Below are 18,098 nucleotides of genomic sequence, written 5' to 3'. Positions count from 1 at the left end.
ATAGTGGTTAAGTGCTACGGCTGCTAACCAAAGGGTTCGCAGTTCGAATCCACCAGGCGCTCCTTGGAAACTCTATGGGGCAGTTCTACTCTGTCCTATAGGGTCGCTATGAGTCGGAATTGACTCGACAGCAGTGGGTGTATAGTTATTTAAGAACACAATAAATTGTAGGGAATGATGATGTATACCCTTCTCTTACCTAAATTTAATACTTACCTAAAGTAAGTTATTGGCTTTTTGAGCCCCACTTAGAATTTTTTTTAATTGCCTGTATTTATTTCATTTGCAATACTAGTATTCTTTTAGTGCCATCCTGTTAGAATGTACTAAACCAAATTATTGGAAAAAAATTTTAACATTATCTGAAAACCAGAAACACCTACCTCTCTAATGAAACAAAATTACTAAGGAGCTTTATTTCTTGGCTGACAATCACATACCAACAATAGTTTCAAAGAATTCAAAAACATTATTTAAAAAGTTATTTTTGAATCCACTGAATTTTTAAATGCTTTAGTATAGGTACAATTTAACCAAATATAAGAGTAGTCAACTTTTTTTTAACAATGGCATTTTTTTAAATTGTTGTTAGGTGCTGTAGCGTCTACTTCGACTCAAGGCGACCCTATGTACAACAGAACGAAACACTGCCCAGTCCTGTGAAATCTTCACAATTGTTGCTATGTTTGAGACCATTGTTGTAGCCACTGTGTCAATCCATCTCACTGAGAGTCTTCCACTTTTTTGCTGACCCTCTACTTTACCAAGCATGATGTCCTTCTCCAGTGAATGGTGCCTCCTGATAACATGTCCAAAGTATGTGAGATGAAGTTTTGTCATCCTCACTTCTAAGGAGCATTCTGGTTGTACTTCATCCAAGACATTTTTTTTTTAATTAATTAAGGCAATGGAATTTTTTTTTTGAATGAATTGTTCGTCTTTATTAAACTTAGCTGCAAGACTTTTTTTTAAATAATTTTTATTGAGCTTTAAGTGAATGTTTACAAATCAAGTCAGTCTGTCACATATAAGCTTATATACACCTTACTCCATACTCCCACTCGTTCTCCCCCTAATGAGTCAGCCCTTCCAGTCTCTCCTTTCGTGACTATTTTGCCAGTTTCTAACCCTCTCTACCCTCCTATCTCCCCTCCAGACAGGAGGTGCCAACACAGTCTCAAGTGTCCACCTGATACAAGTAGCTCACTCTTCATCAGCATCTCTCTCCTACCCATTGTCCAGTCCCTTCCATGTCTGATGAGTTGTCTTCGGGAATGGTTCCTGTCCTGGGCCAACAGAAGGTTTGGGGACCATGACCGCTGGGATTCCTCTAGTCTCAGTCAGACCATTAAGTCTGGTCTTTTTATGAGAATTTGGGGGCAATGGAATTTTTAATATTTACATAGAAAATGTTAGTGGATTATTTTTTAAGTCTTATTTTTTTCTGTTACTGGCTGAAAGAGTTGAAACCTTTGAGGGAAAGTGAAATTCTTAATAATTCAGGTTTCTATTTTATAAATCTTGAGAGCTAAATGTGGCTTTGATAAAACCAAATCCATAGCACAAACCTTGTTTCGATGGGACCTCACTAGATTAGGACTTTCTGAAATATTTTTCATTGCTGCCCTCTGTGTTATGTAAGGAAATAATTTCTACTACCAAAACATGAAACAGTAATTGGAAATTATGACTACTGAAGATTAAAGAGACATTTCTTGTCTGTGACCTACACACATACATAAATTCAACCCTCTTACAAAGAAAAGCTCTTAGACCTGGTTGTAATTCATTATTTCTCTCTCTACCCATTTACTGATCTTCCCTTAAAATCCATTCCTATCGATTCAACTTTTTCAAGTTGTAATTCACAAAAGTGTAAAGTCCAAGAGCAATGCTAGAACAATGTTTAAGGCAAAGCACTTGTCTCTACCAATCAAGTGGCCCTGAGTCGTCTCACCATATTTATAAACTGTCTCCTCAACTAGATTACAGCCTCTCCAAAAGCTAACAAGGGGATTTACGGAAAATAAAATGTAGGCAATGGCTACCAAAGATACAGATTGATGGATAAATTTAAGAACTAATTTTAAGTCCTAAAGAATATTTGCCCTCCAACTACTTCAAATGACACCAAGTCCTGAACTGTGACGGTTTATGGTCTGGGTCCAGAAGCAATAAACAGCAACAGCAAACTGAAGCCAGCAGTGAGCTTAAACTCAGAGTTCTGGGCACCAAATAATACTAGCTGACACCTAAGAGTTTCCTGCGTCTGAAACCTCACCCAAGGAGAGACACTTGTGAAAAGATGTACGCATGAGTTAAAAGTCAGTTTTAAAGAAAAAATAGAGGTAATATTTAAGATTTTTTAAGTTAGATTTTAAAGTCTAATACTTTGTAAGAAGTGGGAGGAGAGGTGTGTCTCACAGTCCCACTGAGTAACCTACTTGCCTGATTACACGCAGGCACGCACAGCATGGGAAGGGCGTGGTTGGGAGTGCTCATTCTCATAGTTCTAGAGGTTCTATTTCCCCAAGTTCTAGACCCCTCAGAAAAACTACAATCCTATTATAAGAGGTATAAAAAAACATAATATTTAAACAAGATCCCAAAGCACCACTGCCTCCTTAGAAACTCATGTTAAAATCATTATGTAATAGATCTATTTATAGGAGAGAGACGGGTTTTGCTATGTTTATCCTCAACCCTATCCTTCCCTCACATTGTCAATTATCCACTCACTCATTCGGCATTTATTGTACATCTGCTACAGGATTTGCCTTGTGCCAGGCAGAGAAAAATGACAAAAGAGGTATGGTCTTTGTTTTCAGGGCGTGTACTCACATTCTACAAATGTACAACTGGACTCACGCTGTTTACCTCATCAGATTACACAAAAGGGAGCATCAAGGAAAGGAAACAATTCTTCCTCCATGATCTGTATCTGGTGGACATGTTCATTCTTCCATATTCAAACACCACCAAAGCCTGTTTTACTTTTGACTTTATTTGGCAAAGCAGCACTGCATAAACTGTTCGGTAACGAGGACACAGCTTACACAGCATGTGAAATTCATATATATTCTCAGCAGCAAATGAGAAACAGAAACAATACTGAGCTACAAGTCTCCTACAATTTTTAAAGAGAGAAAGGAAGAACTAAGTTATGTCCAATCTGAACAGCTGAGTGTGTTAGGGGACATCACCTGCCATCTTAAGTTTTAATATTTACAAATGCTTAGTTTTAAGGTAACAAAGCAGCTGATTGTATCTACAACATGCTATTCTATGACACCACATCAAAGCTTTAACAAGGAAGCTCATCTCTATTTTCTTAGTAGCATCTATCAGACATCCAAAGAGCAAGAATCTTAACTTGTGAAAGACAGTGTTATCTGATGCACAAAAGCAATCTGATAAATTAATATCAGAAGAGAATTAAGTGTCCAAGAAAAATCACTCCTCAAATCAGAATTCACAAACTAAGTTTTCCATTTTGTAGAACTGCTTCTTTTAATGTTTTAAAGTAAAATGTGGGCATGTTAAAGTAATAAACACAAATTTATACTCTGCATCCTTCCTCTACCAATTTGGCTATGTGCCTCTTTGAGAATTAGAAACTCTAGACAACCACACATTTTCATGCTGAAAATCATAGTGTAACAAAGTCCAAAACAAGCTGTGATGCTGTTGGTTTTCAAAAAGCTGAGGACTGAGATGAGCAATCCACTGTAATGTTAGGTACTGGTCAAGCTGATGTCGCTCTCACAGTTCATCCCTGGGGGGGAAGAGAGAGAAATAGAAGTAAGAATTACAGACCCCAGCTTCTGACAGATACAACTACTAAATCAGTAAAAACACACTGATCCCAAGCAATGTGTTTAAAAAAAAAAAAAAAAGCAAACAATCCCAAATCAAAGCAAAAATGGAAGTCAGCCACTTCAAACATGTTTCTGCCACTTCAGAGTGAGGTATGAAATTGAAAGTCCTGAGTTCTTTGTTTCTTAATTCTAAAGATAACTTTCTTCCTTCAAGATCAATAATTCAGGGAAATCCTAACTGTTTTAGATCTAGGATCATCATGCTAATACTGTTTATTGTAAAATGACAACTTGAGTATTGAGAGTTCAAATGATTTATAAAATTGTATGGTTACAGTCACAAAATTGGACAAAAATTTAGTCCTCTGCTTAGAGTGTCTGTTAGCAATTGTTCAGCTGGTCAATCTCAACCCAAACTCTTTGGGAGAAAAGGCATCACCTGTAGGTATAATATACCTGTCAGCTGATTTCATAAGGCAGCTTTATCAGCTCCAAACGAAACCATTCGCTCAGCCGCATGCAGCACTGTGCCAGCAACTGCCAGTGAGAGGAAGGAAGGAATCATAAAGATGCCGTCTAAAGTAAATGGCGTGTTATCTAAGCTATACCTCAACAAAGCTGTTAAAAGCGGGAGAAAATACATAAAACAACCAGAAAACCCTAAAGGCCTCATATTTGAGGGTAACCTGAGTGAACAAAAACATCATTAGAGACTCAAGTACTTTAGGGATAAAGAGTCATGATGTTTCCAACTAAATCTCAAATGATTTGGGGAAAAAAAAATTCATATATATTTGTGTAGAGAGAGAAAATGACAAACCGAATATGGAAAAATGTTCATTGGTAACTCTGGATAAAGGAACTCAGGAGTTTTTTGTACTATTCTTGCAACCTGCCTGTAATAAAAATTTTAAAATGAAACGTCAAAATAAGCTTTAAAGGGAAGGTGAAATAACTTATATTTCACAGGTAAATGGTGAATTAAGGGGTTATCTGATAATTTGCTTTTTAAAAAAATGAATTTTAAAAATTGTACAAGAAAATATTTAAAAAATTACTTTTCCCATAAGCTGCATTTGTCATAACAGTATTAGAATATCTGTTAAACAATAAATGATCAGTTCTGCTTCACCTAAACAGACTCTCCTAAAGGAACCCATTATCACACAGCAGTACGGTGATTCTCATGTAACAGCTTTGACTTGAATTCATGCAAGCATGCAGATATTTCATCTGGAGGAATTCACCTTCAGGTGTGCTATTCTATTCATAAACTAAAATGGATTCACTTGTGTTTTTTAAAGTATGAACGGATGATACTGTTGGGTTTTTTACAACAATCGACCACATTTCATTGAGCTGTTGCAAAACATTAAGAATACTGTACATGAACCTTAATGCTCCATCAAAAACATCATACAGCAACTTTGCCAAATACTCTCTCTGTCATAGTTTAGATTTTTTTAATAAAGGAAAAGGAATTAAGTTATAGACCTGAATTTTAAAATACAGGCTTCAGGGGGAAATAAAGGTTGACTGCCAGTGCATATACAGCCTTGTCACCGCCTGCCTAATACTCCCAAATCCATTTAGTAACTTTCGTTACTCATTTTTCCTAATGTTTACAGTTCTACATAAATATCTTTATGTGACTTAATACATAGATCACTTACAAAAAAAGTATATCCTAAATTTTTTGAAAGGCTCTTTGAAATTGCTATATATATATACTAAATATGTTCATAACTAGAGTAACTCCATGCCTAACAATAAAACAATCAAAACCTATGAATGTTTTCTAGTAATTTAATGGACTTGCTGAGCCCTGATGGTGCAGTGGCTAAGACCCTGGCTGCTGACCAAAAGGTTGGCTGATCAAATCCATCAGCTGCTCCTTGGAAACCCAGCGGGGCAATTCTGCTCTGTCCTGTAGGGTCGCTATGAGTGAGAATCGACTCGATGGTAATGTGTTTTCCGAGATTATAAGCATTTGAGAGAGAGAAAAAGTTTCCAAAAAACCAGAATTCATTCCTGCCCTTAAGGATGCACAATACTGTCACAATGCTGTAACACACATAAAGAAGAGAGGCGAGAGAGAGCATAGCACCGAGTGGATACCTAGGCCCTATACTGTCAGTCTTGGAAATGCCCCGTCAACTCACAGCATCTTTTTCATGTGCGAGTGGCACTTTAAAAAGATATCAATAAAGTACTTACAGAATGATAATCCTGCAATATTCCTGTTTCACAAACTACAGAGATGAACCTACTGCATTGACCCTTGGTTACCAAAAAGATATTAAAAACAAAAGGAAAACTTTTACCAGAAGATTAAAAAAAATTGATTTCTATATAAATGTACTTATTTGAAATAAAATATAAATTTAAAAGTATTAAGAGTTTCTGAAGCAACTAATAAAACTATTACACGTCAATAGTCACAAATGTAATCCCACAGATTCTAGGTCTACCCTCTACAGATCTGGCAATCTCCCCCTTCTATTAATCCACCAGAAATACAGGTGACATTTTCCAAGTATAAGGAAACACACGTCTACATTCTGGTTTGTAGCTTTGTTTGGCACTATAAGTCAGCATGCCTACTTTGGTGCTAATTTTTTCATATGGTTTCGAGCTCATGGTCCTCTTACACCTCCTCAGCAAAGACTAGATCTCACTTTCACCAAAGTACTACGCCTATCTCTGGGTTCCTCAGGAAGAGAAGGATGAAGGATGGTGAGAAATAAGAGAAGGTTCATGCGAAAGTACTATGATGAGTTGTTACATTAATCCTGAAGAAAATGTAAAATAGAAACCACCTAGCCTGGCAAGAAGTTGACTGAAGAGTTTTTGAACTGGTAATTCCCAAATATGGATAAGTACTTAAAAAATGGTAAGCAACTACTTTCCATCTTCACAAAGAAGCACATGAGGGAGAAGGCTTTTTAGCCACACTAGATGTTTTTTTTTGTAGATGTAGCTACCAATCTACTTCTCTCTGTCCTCACTACCACTGCCTTAATGCAGGCCACCATCATTTCACCCTTGATTTGCTACAACCACCTCCTGTTTTCAATTCTAGTTTTGTCTCTTTCCAATCTACTCTCTACACCAGAGTTATCTTTCAGAAATGTAATTCCAGTAACTTCACCACCAGGCTTAAACACTTCAATTGCTTCCTACTGCTCTCAAGGCAGAGACCAGACACCCCCCGACAAAAAAAAAAAAAAAAAAAACCAGTTGCCATGGAGTCAGTTCTGACTTACAGTGACCCTGTGTGCGTCAGAGTAGAACCGTGCTCCATGGGATTTTCAATGGCTGATTTTTCAGGAGATCTCCAGGCCTTTCTTCAGAGGCACCTCTGGGTAGACTCAACTTAAAAGTTTGCCGTGGAGCACAAGTCCGAACACACTACACTGTAATTGCCTGTCTTTATTTGTATCTCTACATGACTGTAAGCTCCATGAGAGCCGGTCAGTCTCACATTGGCAGCTGTATACTCCTGGCACCTAACAGTGCCTGGCATAGTGGGTACACACATATTTGTTAAATGAGTGAATGAGATTAAGAGGATCCTCACACTGACAATGATTTGAGAACTGAATAAATCACCAGAGAAAAGTGCTTAAGATGTTGCTTTTCCAAGGCAATTTCAACACATTCTGTCAAGAACAATTTGAACACAGATAGACCTGAAGGGGAGAGAAGTAGGGCATACAAAGCAGAGGTGATTTCTCAATTCCAAACCTAAATTTTAAAAGAAGCAGGTGTATCTGCTGGGGCAGAGGAAAGAAGCTGGTGGTGGGAGCTGGTTTCAGACTCCATCTGCCACAGGGCCCCTTCCTCTCTGGCCCATGTGATGCTCTGGTAAGAGACAAGACGGCAGGAGGAGAGAAGCTGAGGTGATTCATATACCTGGTAGTAGTCACATCCCCTGATCACTTCAGCTCCTGCCTGATGCCCACCCCTCTTCTTCTGTCCTGTTCTCAGTGAGTTCCATTAAGTTTCTTCACCTTGCACCTTTAAGTCTAGGAGTAGAAACAGCTTCCCACTGTTGCTAATCCCTGGGTGTGTCAACACCCTTTCCAGGATCCCACAACCTTTTCCCTATCTCCCTGAATAGCCCCTTCATTAAGATCACTTCAAAATCCTAGCTCAGTATGCCTTCTGTTTCCTCCCTGGACTCTGACAGAGTTTATAAACACAAACAGAAACAGTAGTGACGGTCTCTTAAGAGTTTAACTGTTCATGTTTTACCCTCACAAGCATCCTATCTTTCAGTAATTTCTTTTTAGTACAATTTTTTCTTAATGTGGCAATTGGTTTGTTTTTTTCCAATTTAATCTTTAGCTTTTATCTTTCATAATATACTTTGTGCTTTCAGGTTTACAATCAAGTAACTGAACCACATTTTTTTGGATGCAGGAAAATGTGTTTGAATAGGTAGAAAATCTGTAACAGAAAAAATTAGAAAGTACTGATAGTACAACTAGAGAAAAATTTTTCAATGATGCAAATATAATCTTGCTCAAAAAAACTTTTTTAATTTGAAGACCAAAAAGGAAAACAGTACACATTAAAATATTTGGCAAATGACTGAAAAACTGTCCATAAATTTAAAAATCGTTCTAATTTTTTAGACACAAATAGTTTGGTTTAATCAGAGGTGGACCCAGGCTTTATGGGGGATCTAAGCATTCTTGCCTTCCAGGAAGGAGACTCAGGTTCAACTCCTGGCCAGTGCACCTGATGGGCAGCACAGCCACCACCCATCTGTCAGAAAAGACTTGCATGTTGGTGTGATGAGTAAGCCTCAGCAGAGCTTCCACACGGACTAGGAAGAAAGGTCTAGCAATCTATTTCCAAACAGCCAGTGGAAACCCCATGGATCACACAGTCCAATACGCAACCGATCACTGTCAATGCTGTAGGACTGGGCAGAGTTTTGTTCTGCTGTGCATGGGGTCGCCATGAGTCAAGGACTGACTCAACTGCAGGTTTCTTCATGGGGAAAAAAAAAAAAGCAAGACTATGCACATAAAATCAGGTTCATGGCCATGGAAGGACTCCATGCAAGTGAGGCACCTGAAGCTTGAGTTTCATTAGCTTCATTGTAAATCCACCTCTAGTTATAAGACAAAACACCATTTTGTAATCCTTTCATCATTAAATTATAGGTGGTATATTCAATATGAACATTTATTGTGCATAAAAAGAAAAGAACTTAATAATGAAAATCTGAACTCTTAATACCAACTTTCGACAATTTCACTGATACCTTTGCCTCTTTTATACAATGACAATCATACAACTCTGTAAGGGCATAACCATACTAGAAGCAAAGTGAAGAAAGGTCAGAATTACTTGTTAGTAACTCTATCTGATTCTAATGGAAAAGACTGATAACTTTTTAAATGATTTTTCTAAGAAGTGGCTGTGCTCCAGGTTAGAGTTCAATGACCGATGTGAATTTAATTTTTCAAAACTTGGTTTTGAACAAATTGAGTTAGATTCATTAGCACTTTTGCAATTAAACATTCACTCAAAAAGAGCCTTCCTCTTTTTAGAAAACAAAATTGAGACAGCTATTAAATTTATAATCACAGTTTTATTGATTAAAAAATGAGTATCTTACTGTCAAATAAAAATAGACGCTAAGACAAGGAAGCTATAAAGCCTTTCCTATTCTGACATTTAACTTTAGGTAATCTTATCTGATGTCACTTTCACTTATTGATCTCACCCCTCCCACTGGAGAGGGACGGGAAGGAAGAAAAGAAATCTTGGCTGCAGGCAAAATATTCAGATTGTGCTGAGACACAAAAGTGGGCATTGTATTGTAATGAGGCATGCTGGGTGAAGATCATGCTGCATGCTGCTGGCCCTTTGGGTGGGTTTGTGAGACCTGGGCACTCACTGAGTAGCTTCTAGAATCCCCTGCTCTCCTCAGGAGCTTAGCTATAAAAAAAAAGCTATAGCAGCTTAAAAACTGACTGTCCTGCTCTGTAGAATGGTGGGCTTATTCCTTCTAGAGCTCTGACACAACAGCTGAATGTCAAAGAGGCACAGGTTGTCAGACATCCGTGAATCTGACTAAAAGGAGGAAATCAAGCTGAAAGAGAGAACGTTCTCTCTGGGAACCTGACACTTCAGAAAACTGGGACAGCTTTATCTGTCCCCTTCTTCTTGTAACAACGGTACAGCAGAGAGTAGGGCAGGAAATGATGGCTACTTCTCTTCCAAACCAAAGCTTTTGTTTCCATGACCATACAGCAGCTGTAAAAATGATTTCTAAATATAGGAACACAGGGTGGCTGACGAAGACTAAAGTATCCTTAGAAAGTTCTGAACTGTATCTGAAAGTCTCTTTGAAATAAAGCTAACACCTTTGGTGCTGGCCAAGTCTCACCCACCTCTGTTACCCAAAGCTATGAGTTAAACCAAGAGAAGGGCAAACCATGCAAAATTTTTCTACATTTTTAATGTAATGATGTTTCTGATGTTATAATGGAGTAGCATAAAGGCGAAAACCAAAAGAGCAGCTCTTGCAGTCTAAGGTCTTAAAATCCACACCCTTTCACCTTGCATGTGTGGAAGAAGAAAGAGCAGAAGAGAAAATCACTTCCACCTGGACCACTGCTTTTCTTTATCTGTTAAAGGCACGTATATCACCCCCATCAGAGGCTTCATTTTGACGCTGCCATCTTGTAGCTTGTCGTACTGCTCCAACATTTGGTTTCCGCCTGCGGGACCGACTGGCAATATCAATCTCCCACCAGGCTTCAGCTGGTCTATTAGCTAGAAGAGAAAGAAAACCAGATACACAGCACGTTATGTATTTCATATTAACAGTCATTTTACGTCATTATAAGCAACTGCCAGTATCCACGGGCGGAAAGTAGAGGTGCACCTTAATACACACATTCTTTGATTGTTGAACTTGTAACTCAATTACCCACTTACTCATTACCTATCAGCCTCCCCTGCTAAACTACAAGTTCCTGGAGGACAGGGACTGTGTCTTACTCATCTTCGTAACCCTAGAATTTAACTAAGTACAACTGCAGTGCTCAAAATGTTTGCACTGAACTTTCCTCTTGGGACGATCAAAGACAAAGCAGAAAATTCAAACACAGTTGTGTCTGTCTTGAGTTGGATGGGAGTTGTAGAAAATCAGCAAAGAATCCCAATCCTATTATTGTAGAGCCTATGGCATCACTGAAGCAAAGAAAAGGGAAGTCTAGTTTAATGACTGCATTGAGGCACCATAAGGAGAACAAGTAGGGCTGGAGTTCTGGAGCATTTCAGCGAAGACACCCCTGTCCTTGAAGAACCAAGACCACTCCGTGAAAGACCCTCCAGTCAGAAAACTTTCAGGGCATACATTACCATCTGTGGCATTTCAGATCACCAATAATCAAAAACACAAGAAACAGGCATTACTTTGGGTACTGTTACCCCAGGCAAGAGTGCCTTCCAATCGTTATTTTGGTTTTCAGCAAGCCTATCATGTTTTTTCCATTTTAATTTTTATCAAAGTAATACAAGTATTCTTTCAGTTGTTTGCCTAAATTTCAAGGCTTATAATGTAAAACAGTAGACACCTTCCTCTATACCAATCCTGTTCCTTAAATCCAGTCATTTTAAATCCTTTTAGTACATCTTCTAGTATTTACGTTTGTATTTCAAATATGCTACATAAGGATTAGGCTCTCTTTTTTTTATATATATATATCTGGCTTCCTTCCCACAATCCAACCAATACCATAATTCTGAAATTCTGAACTGAAGATCCCAACCCCTTTCACTTAAACACAATTCTATTTCAGATTTTAACTGCCAATATTTAAAAAAAAGAAAAAATAAAAAAGCTACTGGTCATGTGTTAATACATGAAAATTCATTGAGCTGCTCACTTATGGCTTCTACACTTTTCTACATTATGTTAATACCTCAATTAAAATGTTTTAAAACCACCTAGAGCAACAGGGGAAGAAGAGTCAGGAACAGGAACAAACGGAATGTGTAGCTAATTGCCTCCACAGACAAATACCGACTTTGCCATGAGACCAGAAGAACTGGATGGTATCTGGCTACCATTACTGAATATTTTGATCAAAGCTTCTATAGAAGAATCCTGATTAAAAAGGGGGAGATGCACAACAGAATTTCAAATTCTCATAGACCCCAGACTTTCTGAAGCCATGGGTGCTAAATGAACCCCTGAACCCCTATTGCCCTGAGATAATCTTTAAACCTTAAACCAAAAATATCCCCTGAAATCATCTTAAAACCAAGTAACAGTTTAGCTTAACTAGTAAAAAAGGTCTGCCTTGAGCATTATGCTCTTTTAAGAACTATCTATATGGGATCAAAATGACAGTAGCAACTCTAAAGATTAGATAGGAACATTAGGGGGCAGTGAGTTTATGCTAATGCGGGAAGAACAACTCAGAAAAGGAGGGTGAGAATGGTTGGACAATCAAAGGATGCAGTCAATGTCACTAAATTGTACATGGAGAAGCTCTTTAAAAAAATGTTTCAAAGAAAAGAAAATATACTTTGATGGTTAAGAAAGTGGGGGGGGGAGGGGTATTCACTAATTAGATAGTAGACAAAAACTATTTTAGGTGAAGGGAAACACAACACACAATACCGGAGAGGTCAGCACAACTAGACTAAACCAAAAGCAAAGACGTTTCCTGAACAAACCAAACGCTTCAAAGGCCAGAGTAGTAGGGGCGGGGGTTTGGTGACCACGGTTTCAGGGAACATCTAGGTCAGTTGGCATAATAAAATCTATTAAGAAAACATTCTGTATCTCACTTCGGTGAGTGGTGACTGGGGTCTTACACGCTAGCAAGTGGCCATCTAAGGTACATCAATTGGTCTCAACCCACCTAGAGCAAAGAAGAATGAAGAACACCAAAGATACAAGGTAAATATGAGCCCAAGAGACAGAATGGGCCACATAAATCAGAGACTACATCAGCCTGAGACCAGAAGAACTAGATGGTACCCAGCTACAACCGATGACTGCCCTGACAGGGAACACAACAGAGAATCCCTGATGCAGCAGGAGAGCAGTAGGATGCAGACCTCACATTCTCGTAAAAAGACCAGACTTAATGGTCTAACTGAGACTAGAAGGAACCCGGTGGTCATGGTCCCCAGACCTTCTGTTAGCCCAAGACTGGAACCATGCCAAAACCCAACACTTCAGACAGGGATTAGACTGGACTAAAGACAGAAAATAATACTGGTGAGGTGTGAGCTTCTTGGCTCAAGTAGACACACGAGGCTATGTGGGCAGCTTCTGACTGGAAGGGCGATGAGAAGGCAGAGGGGGACAGAAGCTGGCTGAATGGACACGGGAATACAGGGTGGAGGGAAGGAGTGTGCTGTCTCATTAGGGGGGAGAACAACTAGGAGTATATAGCAAGGTGTATATAAATTTTTATATGAGAGACTGACTTCATTTGTAAACTTTTACTTAAAGCACAATAAAAAAAGTTTTTTTTAATGTTTCAGAACCACTGGTTTAGTCTTTTATTTTTTTTTAAAACAGATAGGCAACAGGGTGAGAAAGAGTAAGGAACCGTCCCAAGATCATTCAGCCAGTTAGAAGTTGATGACCAGAACAAATCCCCCAACTCTCAGGTTCTCATATCGGATCCAAATGTGCAAAAAAAGAGCCCCTTCCAGTTTGGGTATGGATGAAACTGGGCAGCAGGACAGTGTCCTTTCAGTCATGATCATGGAGTCAAGAACCATGCAAAACTCATATACGTAAGAGGAACCGAAGATTCTAGTGAATTCAGTTAAGGTTATTACAAGGGCTGATACAAGCTTACCGGAGTCTCACTAAGATGAAAAATCAGTATTGTACTGAAAACATTTCCTTGAATACGTAAAATACAATATCGAAATACCCCTCCTTATCAGTGCCAGCTATACAAATCCTACTACTGTAAGATTCATTTCAAGGTCCATTCCTGTATGTAGTCTCTCTGACTACTCTGTGCAAAATTCTCTCCCGCCCTTGAACTCCTTCAGTACATGCTTTCTTTTCCATTCACTATCACATCCAAAATGATATGCTATCATTAATTTCCCTTTGATGCGTATGACACATTTCTTCTAGAATATAAGCTATATAAAGGTAAAATGTATGGCAAATACTTCCCGCCATTTCCCATGAACCTAACACAGTCTTGCATATTCTGGTGCTTAATAAAACACCACACTGACTAATTCCCAGCTCATGAACTCCAGAGAGATCTTCCCAGTTCCACTGGTACACTAGTTCTTAGCCAGATCAAACACTGCTTGAAGCAGAACTGCTGTGAGCTGGGGTTTAGTAATCTGCCTCTCATTTATGCAACTGTTGCATATTAAAAAAAAAAAAAAAAAGTACCAACTAACAAAATGCACCACACACAAGTTTCATTGTATTTTGAATATCACCTAGAAGTCATCTCTATATAAAACTAATGGTTCGGGTTGAACAAGGCACACAAACACAGAAAACACTCACTGCCTGGGGCACAACTGGGGCTGCAGCTCCCACGTGAATGGCATCATATGGAGCTTCCTCAGCATAGCCCATTCTTCCATCCCCCACTGAAAGAAAAAAAGGTCAGCTTTAAAAACCTGTTCAGACAGACCTATCTACTGTGAAGAACTACGCTGCAGGAGCTCTGCAAAAGGGAAAGGGCAGGTTTTCCAGGAAGAAATGCTGGGACAGCTGAACACCGATAAGGAAAAAAATACAACTGGACTCCTACCTTCACAAAAATCAATGTCAGGAAGATCAGAGGCCTAAATGTGTAAACTAAAATGATAAATATTCACAAAAAATTATATATGGAAATATCTTCATGACTTTAAAAACAACTTGCCGTCGAGTCACTCACAACTCATGGCGACCCTGTGTGTCAGAGTATAACTGTGCTCTATAGGGTTTTTGATGGCTGATTTTTCAAAAGTGGATCACCAGGTCTTTCTTCTGAGGTGCCTCTGGGTAGACTCACCTGGGTGATGCAAATGATGAACACACTCGGCAGCTAATGAAAGGTTGGAGGCTCGAGTCCACCCAGAGCTGCTCAAAAGAAAGGGCTGGCTATCTACTTCCAAAAAATCAGCCATTCAAAACCCTATGAAGCAAAGTTCTACTATGACACACATGAGGTCACCCTGAGTAAGAGTCAACTCGATGGCAGCTGGTTTTCTTCATGATGTTAGGGTAGTCTTAACAGAACACAGAAAGCACTGAAAAAAATTGCTAAGTCTTCCTACTAAAATTAAGAATTTCTATTTATCAAAAAAGGATACCAGTAAGAGAGTGAAAAGGCATGCCACAGTGTGGAAGATACTTACAATATCCTATAAATCAAAGAAAAACACAGACAACCAATATCTGGACAGGCACTTCACAGAGGAGTAAATCCAAATGGCCAAACATATGAAAAAGCATTCAGCTTCACTGGTTAACTGGAAAATACAAAATTTACCAAAAGATACTGCTAAACACTCACTAACCCACCAAAACCCAACTCACTAGGTGGGCAAAAAGAAAAGTTGAACGATATCAAGGGTTGGGGTAGATGTGGAGCACAGGAACGCTCATACGTTGCTTGTGGGGATGTAGATTGGTTCCATGACTTTGAAACACAGTCGGGCAGTGTCTGTGATCACCCTGTGCCCCTGCGATAACACCGGTAGGTACATGAGTGTCTGTACGCTGAGTGGATACACGTGCAAGCAATTCTGTACAAACATGTTCCCAGCGGCATGGTGAATGTGCCCAAATCAGAAACAACTCAAATATTCACCCATGGTAGAAGTCATAAACAAATTCTGGCAATATTCTTTCAGTGGAATGCTTTATAGTAATGAAAATAAGCTACATGAAAAAAGATGGGTAAATCTTACAAATGTATTATTGAATGAAAGAAATCATTCACCACAGAATATCTACTGTATGTTTCCATTTATCTAGAGCTCAGAAAGTCAAAACAAAACATTTTTATGGATGTGCAATTAGGTAGTAAATAGATAAAAGTAAGGATACTTGATACCACTAGGGAGAAGGGAGAGAGTTATGACCAGGAAAAAACAAGCAGGGACTTACTTCTCAAGTGTTAACAACGCTCCCTTTCTTAATCAGTACAGTGATCACACAGGCGTCTGTTTTACAATTTGCTGAGCTTTACATTTATGTTTTATGCACTTTGTGTATCTCTATTATATTTTTCAGTAATACGAAATGTGCTTACATGGAAGTATGTGCATTGTATATTGGTAACTACAAAAAAAAAAGCTACGGGGAGAGGAAGGGTTTTCATTTTTTTATCTTACACAGTTTAATTTTTTATACTGGACATTTGCTACTTTTATATTACTTAAAAAGCAATGATGCATTCAACATCGGTATTATTTGAAAATACCATGGTCAAGGTGGAACCAGTCAACATTTTAGAGCAATTGCTTTTCTTAGTATTTGAAAGTGAATTTTAAAAATGCAATAATTAGCCCTGAGTATTATTTAGCTTACATGGCATTTTCCGAAAATAAAAATTCTCTGGAGAGGAAATGTTTCAAGTTTTCTGAAACTCACCAACCAGATGTACTCTCCCTGAAGACAAAAGCATTGGGTCATCCTTTCTGACATTATTTATTGAGTCGTCCACTAACTCCTTAATGTGATCAATTCCTATGACTTTTCCACTAGGTCCAACCTAGGAAAGAGAGTAGAATTCAATAATTCATTGGGCTAAATCTGAAGTTATATTCTGCAATAAGTCATTATCTAAAGTCATATTCTGCAGTAAGAAATCAAGGTAAATGAACAGCTGAAGTCATACCAGAAGCCAGACATATTCCTAGACTTTTCTATTACATAAGCCAGATAAATTCCCTTTTAACTCTGCCAGTTCGGGTTCAGTGTTCTGTCACTCTAACCAAAAAATATCCTAAGTGATACATATTCCAATTGCTATCTTAACAGAATTAAAAAAAATAACCCTCAAAAACTGCTAGTGAAAAAAAGAGCCAAATCATATAATATGCTTCTGCTGGGGCTAGAATGAAAAATAAAGTTCTTACCATACGCGCAAAACACGCAGTAAGGATTCCACTTCCAGATCCTACATCAAGGGCTTTAGCTCCTTCATGCAATTGATCAAATAGAAGTTCTAGCGCGTATGCATGCTGCCAAAAGAAAACAATGCAAATGTTCATTTTTCTCAAGTATATACAGTATGTTCAGTCTCTAGAGCCCTGGTGGTGCAGTGGTTAAACAGCTCAGTTGCTAACCAAAAGGCTGGCAATTCAAATCCACCAGCCACTCCTTGGAAACCCTATGGGGCAGTTCTACTCCTACTCTGTCCTATGGGGTCGCTATGAGTCGAAATTGACTCAATGGCAATGAGTTTTATACATATTTATCACACACCACAATTTTTTAAAAGCTATCAGACCCAGTAGCAAAAAATCATCAGATTCAGTGGCAATGAAGACATAAAAATATACATCCGTGGATGCATAGTGATAACAAACACATACGTTTTTACATATACATATATATACACACATACATATATAAATACACATGAAGAATAAGGAGAAATTGTTTCTTACAGTAGAATCCCACCTAAAACAGAAGAAATGATGAACTTAGGAAAATGTCATTTGGCAACCATCTCAAAACAAAAAACCAAACCAGTTACTGTCGAGTTGATGTGGTAACTAATTCAGGTGAAAATCACAGATCAATGCTAAAACTAGTAGATTAACATTTGACAAGTTACAGGATGTCTACATAATCTCAAAGTATTCACTCAAGTATGTACTTATTGATATAAAAAGAAAAATAATAACTTTACAGTACCATAAACCTACTGCCGTCGAATTGATTCTGACTCATTGCCGACCCTACAGGACAGAGTAGAACTGTCCCACGGGGTTTCCAAGGCTTACGGAAGCAGACTGCCATATCTTTCTCCCAGGAAGCAGCTACTGGGTTCAAACCGCTGACCTTTTGGCTAGCAGCGGAGCGCTTTAACCACAGTTTCTCAGTGCAGAAACCTGGTAGACATTACCTTAATCAGCAATAATGAGGCACACTGACATCACATGTCTCTGGTAAGATACATCACTTCTGGGATATTGCTGGCAAAATATATAACCCGTATCTCATCGTGAGGAAACAGCACACAAACCCAAACTGAGGGACATTCTATAAAAAATAATGGCCCAAATTCACCAAAATTTTCAAGG

At 38.5% G+C, this 18,098-nt stretch overlaps 2 protein-coding genes across 3 annotated transcripts in view; one reads left to right on the top strand and one right to left on the bottom strand.

Moving 5' to 3' along the window:
* LRP11 (LDL receptor related protein 11) overlaps positions 1 to 3,904 on the top strand; it is a 57,418-nt gene extending 53,514 nt beyond the window's left edge. Inside the window, exon 8 of the mRNA XM_064292074.1 lies at positions 593 to 3,904. The gene's annotated coding sequence lies outside the window, so the exon portion shown is untranslated. The remainder of the gene's footprint in view (positions 1 to 592) is intronic.
* The window catches only part of PCMT1 (protein-L-isoaspartate (D-aspartate) O-methyltransferase), a 51,850-nt gene continuing 36,740 nt past the window's right edge, over positions 2,989 to 18,098 (bottom strand). The window contains exons 4-8 of one of the 2 annotated variants that reach the window (XM_010586392.2): positions 16,926 to 17,030; positions 16,438 to 16,558; positions 14,356 to 14,441; positions 10,400 to 10,616; positions 2,989 to 3,775 (exon numbers count right to left, since the gene is read on the bottom strand). In XM_010586392.2, coding sequence (XP_010584694.1) covers positions 10,437 to 10,616; positions 14,356 to 14,441; positions 16,438 to 16,558; positions 16,926 to 17,030 — 492 coding nt within the window. In that variant the 3' untranslated portion in view covers positions 2,989 to 3,775; positions 10,400 to 10,436. The remainder of the gene's footprint in view (positions 3,776 to 10,399; positions 10,617 to 14,355; positions 14,442 to 16,437; positions 16,559 to 16,925; positions 17,031 to 18,098) is intronic. The other variant, XM_003404335.3, reaches the window with a different exon arrangement.

This window comes from Loxodonta africana, chromosome 1 (genome assembly GCF_030014295.1).
Source record: "Loxodonta africana isolate mLoxAfr1 chromosome 1, mLoxAfr1.hap2, whole genome shotgun sequence".
NCBI lineage: Eukaryota > Metazoa > Chordata > Mammalia > Proboscidea > Elephantidae > Loxodonta > Loxodonta africana.
This window is presented reverse-complemented; position numbering and strand designations above follow the sequence as displayed.